Here is a 16,395-nt window from a genome sequence, read left to right as displayed (position 1 = left end):
TCACTTCTCAAAGCAAGTCATCTGAAGCACAAGGAAGCAAAATTAAAATGGACACAACAGAAGAGCAGTTACAAAATAATAATACAGTTTCATGGGCCTCCAAGAAGGGGAAAGGAAGAAAACTAACATTGCTGATTCAGTTCTCCATGCAAAGCTAGGCCCTTGCAAACACCAAGTGGCTGCCTTGAGGGTCACTGAACTTCTCTGGGCCTCAGGTTCCCAATCTATACAGAGGCTAGGCTAGATCAGGAATGTTGCATGCCAACACCTGATTAGTCATGGCTGTCGCTGGGATCACTGGGAAGCAAAGCCAGGATTGATTAGCAATGTCTGCCACGGGCAAAGCAATGAGGTGTGGCAGCAGAAGTGTCATAGATTTGCCCTTTCAGAACTAGATGATCGCCAAGTTCTCCTCCAACTCTGGCCAGCTCTGATTCTAATTATAAAAATAAAAAAAGGGTGGGGGGTTGGCAAACAGAAAAGAAAAAACAGGCTAACATTTTCCAACACTGGCCATGGCTGAATTAGGCAAAGCCAAAACCTGCACCACATGCACCAGGCACATAGCTCTGCCACATGGGAGGACATAGAAAACATCAGACCCGCTGCCTGCACACCCAGTATGACACTCCATCCAAGCCAGAAGTAGCAAAAGTGTAGGTTTTGTCTGGCGTGGCCTTGCTTGTAAACACCCCATCAGAAGCATAGTAACCTCTCAGCAGGCAGCTCCAACTGGGTTCAAACCTTACCCTTGCCCACCTGAGTCCTGGGCAAATTACTTCATGTCTCCAAACCTCCCTTTCCTCATCCTAGAAAATCCTCATAGGACTATCATATGACTAAACACATATATAAATACTGCCTTAAAGTCCTAACACAACAATAAGCCCACAGGAAGTGAGCAATAAGGGGCCACTGCTATCAGCAGCATCACCATTCGTCTAGCAAGGGGGCAAATTTCCAGAGAAGAGCCTGAGTACAAGGAATTAATTCTTTTTCACATGTTTAGCACTATGACCCATTTGGTTACTATGAGCTCTAAAAGGGAAGGGGCTGGAAAACAAACTCATCCTCTTCAAGGAAGCAGATGGCAGACTCAAATGGTGTGATTGAAGGAAACTTTAATAAAGGAACAGTATACAAAGGTGTGGGCAGAAGATATGGAAAGCACAAGAGATTGCTTTTCTACTGAGGGTGACCAGCTGTCCCAGTTTGCTGGGAACTGTCCCAGGTTTTTGTACTGAAAGCCCTGAATCCTAGGAAACCCCTTAGTCCTGGGCAAACTGGGATAGTTAGTCACCCAACTTCTACCCAATGTGTTCCTACCCTGAGGCCTAGGGACAGGGGGAAGGAGCAGTTACAGAAGCCTGGGTGGAGGGGGTCCAGGCTCTGTGGTGAATGAACACTGCCCACCCATGGTAACCCTGAGGGAAAGGAGTTGGGAGAATAAATGCCTCCACCCTCCTCTTGCCTCCACTCCCACCAGGACTCTCCATTGGCAAAACCCACCAAGAAGCCAGAGGGCATGGAAGCCCAATGATGAACCCACACAGGCCATGAAAAACGATGGAAAAGAATGCAGCAAGGGTCTGAGGGGCAAAAGGAAGAGATCAGTATATTGCGTTCATCCTGGGATGGCCAGGGGAACCAGGCCCCACCTTCCAGAAGGCTCCACAGTGCACTAGCAGGGACGCAGCACTTCTAGATCCCATCCAACAGGAAGGGAAGGAGCCTCTCTGTTCCAGTGGGGTGGGCCAAACAACTAGACTGGAGCAGAGCTCGGAGGAAGACGCCTCCTCCACCTGGCAACTGTTAAGCAAGGTCCACTGACAGTGTGAGCAGGTTCAATTTGGGGCCAAGAAGAGACCAGTGGGCTGCTCCAAAGAAGATGGCAGTTCCCTGGGCTCTGTCATCATGGACATTAAGTCACAAACAAAGCCTCGCTGTGGGAAGGGGCCTAACAAAACAAATAAAAGTGACCGTGGAAGGCAGAGCTACGAATGGACTTCCCCATTGGTATGCTCAGGCTGGAGCCTCCACTCAGACCCAGCACATGTGTCAGGGGCAATATCGTTTAGAAAATAAAAGCGACTTTCAATTCTGTTTTTAAATCATATTTTCCGAGATCAAAATCTTATTTCCCAAGCACTGCTGCTGAAAGCTGAGGTGCAAACCAACAATAATATCTTAATCCTCCCAACGGCGGGTTTCCACCTTGCTGGAGTCAGTGGCTTGGTGGCTGGATGAGGGCAGGGCTGAGGGTCCATTCCAGCCCCAGGTGCCCAGAGTCATTATGCGCATGCCCAGGACGCTCTCCTGGACAGCTCCCTGCAGAGCGTCTCTTGGATGTCAAGGTCACCAGACAGGGCCAGGGTTTCCAAGAAAACTGTAAGAACCTCTTCTGTCCCCTCACAGCCTGGGATGCCAGGGGCCCCGCGATCCCTCATCAATCCTGTGTTCATTCAAAGGCCTGCACTAATAGTGGGTATTCCTGGATGAACAGGACCCAAAACTGCAGGCAGGTAATCAGGCCACTGCAATCCCAGCAGAGGTAGTCCCAGTAGTGATGATGATGACGGTGGCAGTGTTGATGACAGTGGACACTTGCAGAGCACTTGTTATATGTCTAGCTCGCGATCAAGTCCCTCCCATGTATTCTCACCTTGATTCTCCTAATAACCTTGGGAGGCAGCTACTATCATTAGCCCCAGTGTACAGATGAGGAACTAAGGGCTGGATCACACCATAGGTTAAATGGCCTAATCTGAAACATCTGGATCAATCCAAAACAGCTGGCCAAGCCCTCTTAACCACCTTGCCTGGTGAGCATCCCTTTAAGAGAAGGATGAACACAGCGCAGCCAGGTCTCTAACATTTCCATCTCTCCCTAAACCTTCCCCAACGCGAAATTGAGAGATGGTTTTCAGCTTTCAAAGTGGGGGCAGAGTGTTTCCTGCTACCTGTGCAGACCCCTTTAAGAAAGGCCACCAAGGGACAGGGGGCTGAGATCCAGCCAGCGTACCCTACTTACCATTGGGGGTGCCAAAAGAGCCCTCAGACTTCTCCTCTTTGCAAGGATCCCTGGCCTAAGGCCCCCAACCCAAGGCCTCCACCCCATCACCAAGCTGCTGGCGGGACCTGCACACAACTACAGAAGCTTCCTTTTAATATCTTTCCTGGTGAGGTGGTTCAATTAGCTCCAAAAAGCGGAGGGACCCACTGCCTGGGTTGGGGCTTGAGTCAAGCAGGTGAAGCCTTTATAGAGGAGCCACGTGCCAGGTCACACACGAGGTCACCCACCCTGGCCCACTCCCCACCCCCAAAAAAATGGCTTTAATTCAGATGGCACATGAAAAGCACTTTCCTCACACCAAAACTTTCTAAGGCTAATTTCTCTTTCCCTCTTTTTTTACTGGCATGATGCAATTCCCCTTTTCAGCAACCCAGATCTCTCGAGTCCTGAGTCATCACTGGGGCCAAGGTAGGGACAGCAGGAAAACCAACAGGGAGATCAAAGGGGTGGGATTTCCTGCCGGGACTGGGATGCCAAGGCCCAGTGGGCACTCGACCCCACACTGCGGCACCCATGGGGCCTGGGCTCCTGCAGTCCCCAAATGGCTCTTTGTTACCTCGCCTGTGCCACGTTCTATAGAAGCAGGGATGGCGAGGTTCAGCACGCACTCTGGGGCCTCAGCGGGCTTCACACTCTGGCTGTGCCGCATGCCAGCCTGGGCAGTGGAGCCGTGGGGCTGATGGGAGGACTCAATGAGACAACCCAGGGGTCTCAACCTGACGATGGTGCCCCAAGGAACATCTGGCAATGTCTAGAGACATTTTTGATTGTCACAGCTGTGGGGGGAGCGGGGGGATGCTACTGGCATCTAATAGGTAGAGGCCAGGATGCTGCTAAATATACTACAATGCACAGGACAGCCCCCACAATAAATAATGAGTTGACCACAAATGTCAACAATGCCGAGATGGAGAAACCCTGAGATAATGTATGAAGAGTACTTAGTGTATACTAAGCGCTCAATAAAGGAGACTTACTGCTACAGACACCAAGGAGAATAAGACCTAACCCTGCCCTTTGTGCCAACGACCCCAAGGGTGTGACATGCAGTCCTCTACGAAAAAAGAGTAGATGGTGCCACCCCAAAATGTTAACACAGGTGATGCTGCGTGATGGGATTAAGGAGGATTTTTCCTCTTCTTTGAGCAGCGTTTTCTACTTTACTTCCTAAGATTATCATCATCCCCATCCCTGTGTGATTATTTCTGCTTTATTTGTACAAGAGGGTAGGTAAACAGCTAGGAGAGAAGACAGAGGGGCTAAGAGGCGATTGCCACCCAGCTGGGGGAAGGGCCACGCTGCAGGGGAGCAGAGGGGAGTGAAGGGAAGCGAGCGTCACCCAGGGGAAGAGAGCCCTTGGAGGCCTCCATGGCAGGGGACTGGGTTCCAAGCACAGGGAAGAGATGCGTGCCAAAGGCCCAAGGCGGGGGGAGCTTCATGTATTTGGGACTTGGTATCTGGAAGCACACGGTCACGCAAGAGCTGGGCAGTAGCAGGGCCAGTGGGCATGTCCATGGTGGACTCTGGGCTTGTGCTTTCCTGGTCAAATCCTCACTGACCATGGAGCTGACTGAGCCCTCTCAGGTGAGGACACTAAGGCTCCAAGAGGCTGCGTGGACGATCCCAAGACCAACAAGGGGCGAACAAGAAGTAGACCTCCATGACCTTCTGGAGACCTGATTCACAGGAAGACATCCAAAATGTAGGATGCCGGACACCTCGAGCCTCCCAGGAGGGGCGCCACTCTAACTATACCCTGGATCTTCCAGAAGGCCCTCCTCTCAGCAAGGAGCCAGCCCAGACCACTCTGGGCCTCTGTGACCCTCTGCTCTTGAGTCCAAAAACCTTGCTCACCAGCTCACACAGTTATACTCTGGACCATATCAGACAGCTCTGCCATTACTAGCTGGGCAAGTAGTGACCTTACCTCAGTTTGTTCATCTGTAAAATGGAGACAATGTCATCACCACACAGGGCTCCTCAACATTCAGGGTTCAGACAGTGTCTGGCATATGTAAGTGCTAGCTATTGTCCTTGTGGCCCTGCCAGCAATTCAGCCCCTGTTGCCCAGCTCCTGTACTCGAACGCCAGCAGCGAGGCACCATGGCAGCATGGAGGAGGCTTCTGGCTCTGGAACCAGGTGGTCTGGCTGCGAGGTGTGTAACTTGAAACTCTCGGGGCCTCAGTTTCCCCATCTATAAGTTGGAGCGATGATTAGTTCCTGCCTGGTGGGGCTATTGTGGGGATCACATGCGTTAATACACGTGAGGACTCGGGACGGCTTGGAGAATCATCGTGGTGACCCTGCAGTCCCTGACCCCATCCTGACATACACACCAGGTGCCCCACCACCTGGCCTCAGGCTCCGTCAGGCCCACCTGACCTGCAGGCTGGCCCCACCGAGGTCCTCCAAGTCCAGGAGCAGCCACACGGCTGAGATGCTTCAAGTGCTTTCATTTTCCCACCTCTGAAGCAAGCCTCAGTCACGGGGTTGTGAGACACCAGTGGAGCAGCAGACACACGTCAACAAGTCACTGTTCCCCTTTCCAAGGGGCAGCCCTGCCCCCAGCAGCCCTACACCCAGCCTCAACCCCACCATACTTCCTCCACTGCAGACACAAAGCAGGGGGCCCACTCCTGCACCATCTGGGAGATGCCTAGTCACCCCAGTTCCAAGCCTCAGCCCAAATGGGTGACACCTTCCCAAGAAACCCAGGCCAGCTAGGCCCTCCCACCAGGCCTCAGGAGAGGAGAAGGGGGGCCCTGTGAGCCAAAGCTGACAGCGGAGGGTGAGGCCTGAGATTTGGAAAGTACCAGAGGCCTCGGGTGGAAGAGCCCATCAGGAGCTCACAGGGCCAGCTGGGCCAAGCCCCAGCAGCTGGTACCATCCGCACGGCCTACAGCAATGGGCCAGGAACTGTGGGGCCCTGTGTCCACACCTGAGGTGGTCATGCACTTATTAAGTGCTGGGCAGTGTGTTAGGTGTGTGACCCACACACTCTTCTCAGCCTGGCATCAGCACTGGGGGAGGTGAGCAGCGTAGCACACCCAGTATACAGAAGGCCAGAGACATACACGCCCCAAGGAAGTGGAGGTGGAGATATGAATGTGGCTCTGCCCTTCCCTGCCTGCCCCTCCCCTTTTAGCAGGAAGGATCTCCTCATTAGACAACCTCAGGGAAGTCTCATCCATCCACCCATTTATTCATCCAAGGAATGTCTATGAGAGGCACTGCCTCACTTTCCCCATCTGTAAAATGGAGACAGTAACCATCTCTCCTTGGCTTATTGTAGGGATCACCGATATAACTCTCCTAGCTCAGTGCCTGGCAAGAGGAAACACTAAACACATGTGAGCTGCCACTATGGTGGTCACTGCTGTGACTAACTGCCTGGCCTAGGTGACTCAACAGTCCCTCCATCCTGAAGCTTCCATGCAGTGGCACCCTGGGCTCTAGCTGGCCGGCTAGACTCTTCACAGTAAACCACCACACACCCCACAAAGGCTCTTCTCTGCTTGAAGCATCTTCTGGTGAATCCTCACCCCATACTGGTGGCCTCCCTACTCTAGAAATCGATTCTACCTCCACCTCTATCTCCTACACTCTTCTTGTGGTGGCCACCACTCTGGAAGAACCGTGCAAATCTCTGCAAGCGCGGCACCTAGGAGCACTCCCTCTGCGGGCACAGCACCCAGGAGTACCCCCTCTGCGGGCACAGCACCCAGGAGCACCACCTCTGTGGGCATGGTACCAGGATCACTCCATCTGCACCCATAGTATCTGGTACTCAATTCACAAGCCCTCTACCTGGCACTTAAACTTTACAAATACTCGGCATTCACTGTACAACACCAGCTCCCGGAACTCACTTGATAAATTCACAAAGGAATGTCTTCCAAACATCAGCAGACACTAAACTGATAAGCCTACTTACTTCCAACCAGGATGGTTCTGCAGGAGGCTGAAATAATTTTATGTATATCCAACAGACACACAGACATTCATGGACACACACACACAAGCATAGGGTCAGACCTGGCTTTGACTCTCAACTCTACCACTTCCCAATTTGCCATGCGTGAGTCTCCGTTCTGGCATCTGTAAAATGGGAATAATAACACACATCCCACAAGGTTATTCCAAAAGTTAAGTATGCACCATGCCTGGCACACAGTGGGAATACAATAAATGCTGTTGTCATCACCGACACATTGCTCCATCTCTTGCAATAGGTTTGCTATCCTACTCAATTTCCCACCAAATAGAAGATGGCAAATTTTCTAACCTGCTGCCAAGCTCAAATTCACAAACTGCAACAAAGACCAGGTGGTTGAGATTCTCCTTCCCAGAGAAGCAGACCCATGCACTCCTGGCCCCGCCTCCTGCACTTAGGCGGAGCACGTGACTGAGTCCTGGCTGATGGAACAGCCAGGCCTCCAGATGGCTCAGCTGTGTGCTCGCGCTCTGTCCCCGTCGTCCCCTAGCTCAGTGGAGGGCCTGGACGACAGCAGAGCAGAGACACAGTGTGAAGAAGTCTGGGCCCCGGATGGCAGGATGGTTGAGTGGGGCAGAACCGTCTCTCTGGAGACTTCATTGCATTAAGCCACTGAGACTTGAGGCTGTCTGTTAGAGCAGTCAGCTAGCCCACCCTGACTAACACTCAGTGCCTTCCACAATGCCCGCCCACTGCTCCGCCGAGCTTCACACTGGAGTGCCAGCAAACAGGTTCACCTGGGCTGGAGGGTGAGCCAACGGAACACTGGGAAGCCAGGCCAGGGTGTTCCTTGACTGCGCTCCTATTTTCAGCTAGTCTGGGCCCCTAATGAGCTTGGGACTGGCCCAGGATACCTGAGGAAGCTACTAGTTCCAGGGCTGTCTTCCCTCACCTGACAATTCTACCTGGGCTGGACCTAGCCAGCCCAGCCCAAGGAAAGCACCTGCTTCCCTGCCTGATTCTCTACGCCCACCCGCCTATGGACTGGAGAATCCGGCTTATCTGTCTTCCTCCAATCTGTGATAAGCTTTCTTGATCCTATCACTTCTGACAGCATCCTGAAAGCAGCAAAGCTGTGAACAAAGGAAGGCACTGCAAGGCAAGAGTCCTGGGTTTGAATTCCAGTCCTGCTGAGTCATCTTTCAGGGTCTCTGGGCAAGAAACCCGGTGAATTAGGTGATCAGTGCGTTCTAGAACCTAGGATCCTTGGAACACAGCTATGGACAAAGCGGGCTGGTTTTTAAAAGTGTTGCTGGGCTTTTTAACTTAAGAGTCTCCTAAAGCACTGCTACAAAGCTATTCTTCTTCACTATTTATCGGGAGGGAGCTGGATTAAAAAAAAAAAAAAACTCACAACAAGAACACTGGAACAGAAGCTCCATGGGACAGGGAGCTGTATGCCCAGCACCCAGCACATTCTAGGTGCTCAGAAGTATTTTTTTAATACTCTCCTACGGGAGCCCTGGTGGTTTAGGGATTAAAGCAGTGGGCTGCTAACCGAAAGGTCAGTAGTCCAAACCCACCAGCCGCTCCACAGGAGAAAGATGAGCAGTCTGCTTCCGTAAAGATTACAGTCTTGGAAACCCTATGGGACAGTTGTACTCTGTCCTACAGGTTGCTATGAGTCGGAATCGACTCCACAGCAGTGGTTTGGTTTTGGAATAGCACCCAAAGAACAGGGGGAAGGAAGCTGACCACTGTAGAGCATTTACTAGGTGCCAGCACTGTGCTGGGTGATTTCTAAGTTTGGTCCAGCCTCAGGGACCTTTGTCCTTCCCTTGCCTGGAATATTCCACCCCCAGATATCACCTTCTTCTGTGACCACCAAAGTACAAAGCAGCAATGCCCCCAGTTCTGACCCCCTGCCTGCTTTGTTTTCCCCAAGGCCCCACTGACCACCGGATGGATTTTATATTTACTTATTTGCTCATTGTCTGTCACCTGCCCTCCACCAAGTTAGGCTCCAGGAGGGCAGGGGCTTGTTTTGTTCAAAGTGCCTAGAACAGTGATACGAAACTGTTGAATGAATGCATGACTAAATTGCCTGGCCTTACCTCACTTAACCCTGCCATCCAGCCTAAAAGGAAGTCCCTGTAATCCTCATTTTACAGATAAGGACAGAGGTTAGGTGACCTGCCCAAGGTCACCAGCTAGGAAGTTGCAGGGCCAGGATGCAACCTTGCCTGTCTGATTTCAAAGTCCTGGGCCCTCCTTACTACAGCACCGCTTGGCCTGGTGTTCCTCCTCCAGCCACCCCACTGCACACCCCAAACACTAGCATAAACTCGCTCCAAGTGGTCAGTCAAGAAATGCCTCCTGGAGACAGGGGCCACTGAAGGCCAGCAGAGCTTTCCACAACAGAAATAGGCCCCTGGGAGCCCCTCTGCCTCCTCCACACCCAGGCACCTCCTCCATCACACATACATACAATCTCTGTTACAGCCAGGGCCAAAAAGCTGGCTCTGCTGACATCCTCGGAACTTCCTTTCCAAACACCCAAGGCCTCCCTAGGTGCCCTGCTGTGTGCACTGGGGGCCTCATCAGCGGAGCCACGAGCAAAGAAGAGAAATTCTCACTTCCTCCCTTTCTCTGATTGCCATCCTGGGGAAAGCAGAAAGTCTGGGGACAAAAAACGATGCACTCAGGCAGAGCAGGAAACAGCCGCCCTGGGCAACTCAGGCCTCGTCCTTAGGACAGAGGTCCGTGTGACCTGGTCAGAGCCCCTTGCTCCCCTGGGTTCACCCCCTGGGGGGCCAGGCAGCCAAGACCCTCTGAGGGGGGTCCCTGGTCAGAGATATCCAGCCATGTGGAAGCATGACTCCAGGCACTGCTACCCTACCCTCCTCCATGGGAGGGGCAGGGCTCCCTTGCATAGCAGTCTGGGGTCAAGAGCTTTAACACTCACCCCCACTAAAGAAGTAAGCAAAAGAACACTGCAATCAAAACAGAAATAACTCCACTGAATAAAAATGGAAAGCATTTTCTTTGAAATAGCAAAAGATTGAGAACAACCTAAATTTCCATCAATAGGGGATGGATGGTCTGCCAACACTGCTATGGTGGACTGCTGCGGTGGACATCTACAGCAGAACACTACACAGCCGTGAAAAAGAACAAGGCATCTCTGTACACGCAGATCTAGAATGACCTCCAGGATACACTGTGCGTGTGCAATCACAGTGCAGAATGGCACGCACGTGCCCGGGATGGTCAGGAGACACAAGAAGTGAGAAACGGTGTTTGCCTCCAAGTAAGGGAGCCAGGGGTGTGGAGTAAGAGAAAAGCTTCATTTTCATTGTATGCCTTGTAGTATTACTTGAATTTGCTGGGTGTGTGCATTACTATTTCAACTTCCAAAAAAGTAGTATGTTGCTTTTTTTAAGAAACTAGACAGTGTCCCCTGAGGGATTTTTTTTAAAACTGTTTTCAACAATTCCATGCCAGATCTGCTAAATACCCCTAACTTTCCCAAATGCTCTGCTCATCCCAGGAGACGTTGCTCTGGAGACTGCCTGTTTCTAAAAAATAATAATCCCTTCCATGTGTACAGAATTCCATGAAGCTCTTTCAGGGCCATTAAGAAAATAGGCATTGGAATGCTAGCCACTTGGCACAGACCTATCATGTGCTGGCCATCCTACTAGGTGCTTATGAGAATTAGCTCCAATCTTTACACCAACCCTACAAGTGAGGTATGATCATCCCATTCGACAGATGGAGGAAACTAAGGCCAGAGAGGGAAAGCAACATGCCAAAAGTCACACAGCCAGGAAGTTGAAGCTTCAGAATCTAGACCCAGCACCAGTGACAGCAAAACCAGGGTTTCTTCTCCCCACAGTGCAGACACCCTACACTAGGCTGCCTCACTTAATCTCATTTAATCCTTTAATCGGAGGCCTAACTCGACCATCTCAAATATCTGTTTTGACAACTATCAAGTGGGGTTCCCTTAGGAAGAGTTGGGGCTCCCCTTGGGTCAAACCCTGGTGGACACGGAGAAGAAGCTATGCCGCTCCCCCCGAGGCTGGCAGCAAGGCGTGAGACGGTGCCCCAGAAATGCCCCCTCCCACCACCAAGTAAGTCAGCAAGTGCCACGGCCAGCACCGAGGAACAAGCAGAGCTTGTGCCAGAACTACCTGCGGCGAAGAAGCCTGAGCAGGCAGTCCTGCACCACCCCCACTGCCGGCTCAGGAGGAAAGGCCCAGCAGAGGAGCAGTTAAATACCTTCCACCTGGACTGGCGGGATGCTGCCAGGGGCCAGGAGGGCATCTCGGGTTGCACCAGGCTAAATAGGCAGCATCAAAACTTACTCCCCCCTTAAAATGCACTTATTTAAGCCTGGCAACAGCTGACCACATGTTTGCTCTCTGCAGAGAATTTCGTATTTTTTTTTCCCTCTTCTGTCTCTGCCCCTACCCGCCACCATCTCCAATCAGACAAGCTACCTGAGAAACAAACTCGATAAATACTCCAAAGTCTTCTTAGGACAAATGGCATTGAAAGAAAAAAAAAATTTTGTTTTTACTAACTGCCACTAAAAGCAGCAGATAAAGTTGGAAAGGACGGGCATGCTGAGAAATGGTGTATGTGAAGAAAATGAAAGAAATTAACACCCATGCGCGCGTACACAAACACACACACACACAGATGAATGCCATGGGACTTAGCACTTCTCTGGAGGACACAGGTTTGAATACTCATGTAGGAACCACACCATCTGGGCAGACCAGTAGGTGAGACACACAGTAGGTGTTTGGAAGAGGGTAGCTCCCCACAAGAAAACACCCGACTAAAGAAACCGAAGAGAATTAAAGTGACCTCTGCTTCTCCTTTCCATGACAAGAGTTGCCCAGAAACGTTTCAATTGGAGCAGCAGAGTGGTGGCAATTTAAAAACAAGTCATTGATGAATTACGGCCAGAGAATAAAGAGCGGTACTGTCACTCTCACACCAACCCATTTGATACACGAATAAAGGACGTTTCTGACTGGACCTACCATTCGGAGTTGCTGTGTGCTGCATTTAAAAAACTAAGATGAAATAAAAGGTAAGCAGCTTATTTGTATTTCTTTGGTGCAGAGGAAACAAAGCCTACAGACAAAGCCCTCTTCCAGCTGACAAACATGCCTAGCAGGTGATCAAATTCAACCCAACGACGAGGACAGCAAAATGGATTCTGGTCTTGCCGAACCTGCTGCTTGTGCAGAACTCCTGGCTGTCCATTACACTGGTCAGTGGCCGTAACAATCCCAGGAAGGCCTGAGGACTGAGAGGTTTGGATAGGAAAAGTGAGTGAGGCATCGCATTCCCGTCGCAGTCTAGGCGGGCCAGCCCTGCCCCCAACAGGTGCGGTCTTGTGTACACCTGGGAGGGGGCAAACGCCTCCCAGGCACCCCTTACACGTCAGCCAGGTCAGTGTTGCCTTTGTGCTTCCTTCTTTGTTTATGAGCCTTCTGGATCCAAAGTCTCCGAGAGCAGGGCGCATCAAACCCAGCCGACTGTCACAAGCCGTGTCAGGAAAACTGTTGGCTCTGGAAGGATTTAATCAGTAAACCGGGCTGAGGCGCAGGGGCAGGCTCCAACCTAATCCCACAGGAGGTGAAGTTTACAGCCAGGCCAGGGGAGAGGCTGCCAGTGTCCTCGAGCTAGGGCAACTGGGGGGGGCAGGGCCTTGGGTCCAGGGACCTCAGGCTGAGCCAACAGGACCCCGTTTTTGGCCTGCTAGACCTGAGGAACACCCCAGCAAGGACTCAAGGGAAACCCAGCCTGCTGAGTGTGTCCAACTCAGGCCGCCCGCCAGGTGGGACTTGAGCCACCATATGCTTCCATCCAGCCCGACTCAGCTGTGGTCTTGGAAGCTTGGTCTTTATTTCTGACAACAATCCAGTTAATTGGATCAGTGTAGACAGACTCTGCAGAGTGTTTGGGCAAAAGCACGTTATTTGGTTTGTTTAGTGGTTTGAATCCAGATCAATCACTCTGGGTCTTGATCCTGAAGCCCACACAATTAACTAGATAATTACCAGATGGTTCTGAGTTGGGCTGTGTAGACTGCTTAGGAATGGATGATATACATTTAATGGTAGGAGATGACCCAATAGGAAACATACCTGGTCTACTGGCAGCTCAAGGCTGGGCCAGGTGTTAATGCAGTGCCTCAAGGGCTGAAAGGGGTTTTTTGTCGTAGTGAATTGCACTCAAATTCACCTTTGTTTCCTTTGGGCTAATATTTCTCAAGAGTGTTTAGGCAGCACTCTAAAATGCAGACAGATTACATAATGCCCAGGCCACAGGGAAATCCCACAGGGGCTCCTCTGCTTCCCAGAGCCTGGACACCGACCCAGCTCGACCGTGTCTCATGATGGACCTGTCTCAGGTGGCAGCCCCAACCCTTCATCTGGCCTGGAAGCCACTGCCCCGCCAGCCTGCCCTTAGGAGCTCCACCTCCATACTCACAGGCCTGGCACGGAGAGCCGGGCACTCCACTAGACCCCACCACACAGCAGGGGCAACACTATGGAGACCCCCCTGCCTGCGGAGCCTGGTGACAGCAGGCAGTGACGAGGGTTTATGCCAGCTCATTGAACACTTCCTCATAGTTCTTCCTTCTACACTTCCTAACACTGGAGCACAGCCCTGCCAAGACAAATCTCGTTCCATGGACAGCCCTCAGTCCTGTCCTGCTGCTCTCCAAACAGGCCCAAGCGACAGAAAGGTGCCACCCACCTCTCATGGCAAAGGTGTGGTGGGGGCCTCTGGCCGCTTAAGAAACCAGTCCAAGGCTGCGGTCTTTGCTTCCGTTCCTCTCTCATACACATCTCTTGAGCAATCAGTGGTTAAGTCAGGGAGCCTTTAGCCTCCAAAGCGAGCTGCCCCCAGACTGTGAACACCAGCAGCACAGTAGACACTACTGGCTTCTCCAGGGGGGAGCAGGGGCTCAGCCTCTCCATCCCACAGGGGATCACTGTGCCTTTCAACCATTTTATTCCCCTCCCTAGTTCCCCTTCATTTTGAAGGGTAGCAGGAAAAAAAAGGAAAAAGCACCCCTGAGCCAGGTGACAATTCTGAAGCCAGTTGTAGGGGACTCCAGCTCTCCAGCAGGGGACCACTGAGGTCATTATCCTCCCTGACTCTGAACACTCCTCTAGGCTGGCAAATTTTCTGAGGCTCTCCCTCCATCGGATGAAAAGACAAACGCCAAGGCCTGTGGCTCAGCTGGTTTCAGACATGCACCAGCCAGAAGCCAGGATTGCCCTCCTCGCCGCCCCCAGCCAGCCTCCCTGGGAAAGGCGGCTTAGCAGATATTGCACCAACGTGCCCTCAGGAGAGATAAAATTGGCGTTCAAAGCACGTCGGGCCCAAAATTCAGAATAAAAGTCCTCATGGGCTTTCAACTCTCTCTGGGGTGGGGGAAGCTGGTTCCAGGAGTGTGGCTGCTTCGGCTAACTTTTCCCCCTCCCCATTCCTCGGCGCATGTGTCACAGCCTGTGACACACAGCCAAGGGAACATGGATGCCGGGGAAATGTCTCCACACGCTACACGTCTATGACACGCCGTGGAAGCAACACCCTGTTTCCTGGCTGGGTTTTCTTGGCACAGGTGTGGACAGGCATTGGATTCTGCCCCCTCCCACTGTGCTCAGTAAACAGGTTCACCGTCGCCCCGGGGGGACTGTGCATTCTGTGGAAGACCGGCCACCTAGCCAGAGAGGATGGGACACCCACAGCCAGGCGTAGGCCCAAGCGGGGAGTCAGTGTTTTTAACTGTCCTTGTTTCAAAACACCAAGCATCCTGTTCACGCTCCTACCCGCCACCCCCACCCCACGACCCCAACACAGATGTCTTCCTCCATCGGTGAAGAAGGCCACCATTTGCAGATTTGGTTTTAGAAACATATCAGTGGTTTCTCCCCATCTCATACAGCTGACCCAGTCCTAGCCATGTATTTAAAAACAATAACAAAATAAAACCATCAGCAACAAAACACACGTACACACATGCTGCAGACAATGCAAGCCCAGAGCTCTAGAAAGCAGCTTCCAATATGCAACTAGATCCCCCCTCAGGCTGGTGAAGAGATTCCAGGACCACCGGCCCCTCCCCCTCCAGCTCCAACCTCCCCAGTGTGCGGATGAGCTATTCAGAAAGGGAAGCACCCAGTTTTGCCTCCCAGCCCCAGCAGGAAAAAGAATAAAAAACGGTTAAACCAAAGAAAAGAATTGGCTTCTGGACATTCTTGGTTTCTTTTCTTCCCCCCTCCCCCCTTGATTGTGTTCTGTTTTCCCCTCCAGCTCAGATCCAGATGGGCCAAGGACTCCCAGAACGGGAACCCCCACCTCCACCGGGACCCAGCCCCGCATCTACACTGCCTCATCCACCAGAAACACAAGCCTGAGCTCACAAGGTCCCGGGTGCCCGGCCTGGGGTGGGCCCATCCGCTCCAGGATTCTAGGGGTCTCCCCGGGGCCCTGCCTGCGGGTTGAAGCTTCAGATTTCAAAATCCTGGGGGTGCCGCCACCCCCACCTGCAGCCCTGGGCCCAGGTGCAGCGCAGGGGGGCAGCCAGGGGGGGCGCCCCTCGGGCCGCGGGGTGTGCAGCCCGCCGCCAAAGCGACTCACCGTGGCGGACGCCAGGCTGTTGTCCGCCAGCGTTAGATGGTGCGGCTCCCAGCGCCTCAGGAATTTCGAGGTGAGGATCTTGCTGAGAAAGGTCCGTGGGTGCCGGATGACACAGACCTGGATGTCGCCCTCCTGCAGCAGTTTGTACCTCATCCCGTTGCAGAGCAGCAGGGCCCGGCGGCAGGGCACGGCGCCCATCTTTGTGCCCTCGGGAGCCGACATGTCGCCCCCCAGCAGCGGCTTGGTCTCCTCGATCTGCCGGGGGTCGCCGCCGCCGCCCGAGCTGCTGGTCAGATCCATGGCAGGGCCGGGGGAGGGGGCGGGGGGCAGGGAAAGGGGGCTGTCCTGGGCGTCTGGGGCGGCGGGGCCCCTGGATCCGGCAGCCCGCACCCCCCCACCCCCCGGGAAGGTGGGGGGGTGTGGGGCTGGGGGCACCCCGCAGGAGAGGGTCCCGCGAGCGGGCGGAGCGGCGCGGCCGGGAGGACGGGTGGCGCTTCCTGCGGGGCTCCCGGCTTCCTCCTAGCTGGTCGGGTGCATGCTCGAGGCGATGGACCCGGCTCGGCGGGAGGGACGGAGGGAGGGACTGACGGACCGACCGACGGACGGAGGGAGAAGGAGGCCGGGGGAGGGGGCCGCGGGGAGGCGGACCGAGAGGCGTGCGAGGCGCGGGCGTGTCTCCGTGCGGCCGCCGCGCGCTCGCCGCCGGCC

The 16,395-nt window shown here is 53.2% G+C and overlaps 1 protein-coding gene across 1 annotated transcript in view; it reads right to left on the bottom strand.

Moving 5' to 3' along the window:
- Window positions 1-16,013, bottom strand: part of CMIP (c-Maf inducing protein) — a 252,705-nt gene extending 236,692 nt beyond the window's left edge. Inside the window, exon 1 of the mRNA XM_004377716.2 lies at window positions 15,688-16,013. Within this exon, the coding sequence (XP_004377773.1) occupies window positions 15,688-15,987 (300 nt within the window). The 5' untranslated portion in view covers window positions 15,988-16,013. The remainder of the gene's footprint in view (window positions 1-15,687) is intronic.
- Window positions 16,014-16,395: the final 382 nt, after the last annotated feature.

The sequence above is a fragment of the Trichechus manatus genome, unplaced genomic scaffold, assembly GCF_000243295.1.
Source record: "Trichechus manatus latirostris isolate Lorelei unplaced genomic scaffold, TriManLat1.0 scaffold00053, whole genome shotgun sequence".
In the NCBI taxonomy this organism is placed as follows: Eukaryota; Metazoa; Chordata; class Mammalia; order Sirenia; family Trichechidae; genus Trichechus; species Trichechus manatus.
This window is presented reverse-complemented; position numbering and strand designations above follow the sequence as displayed.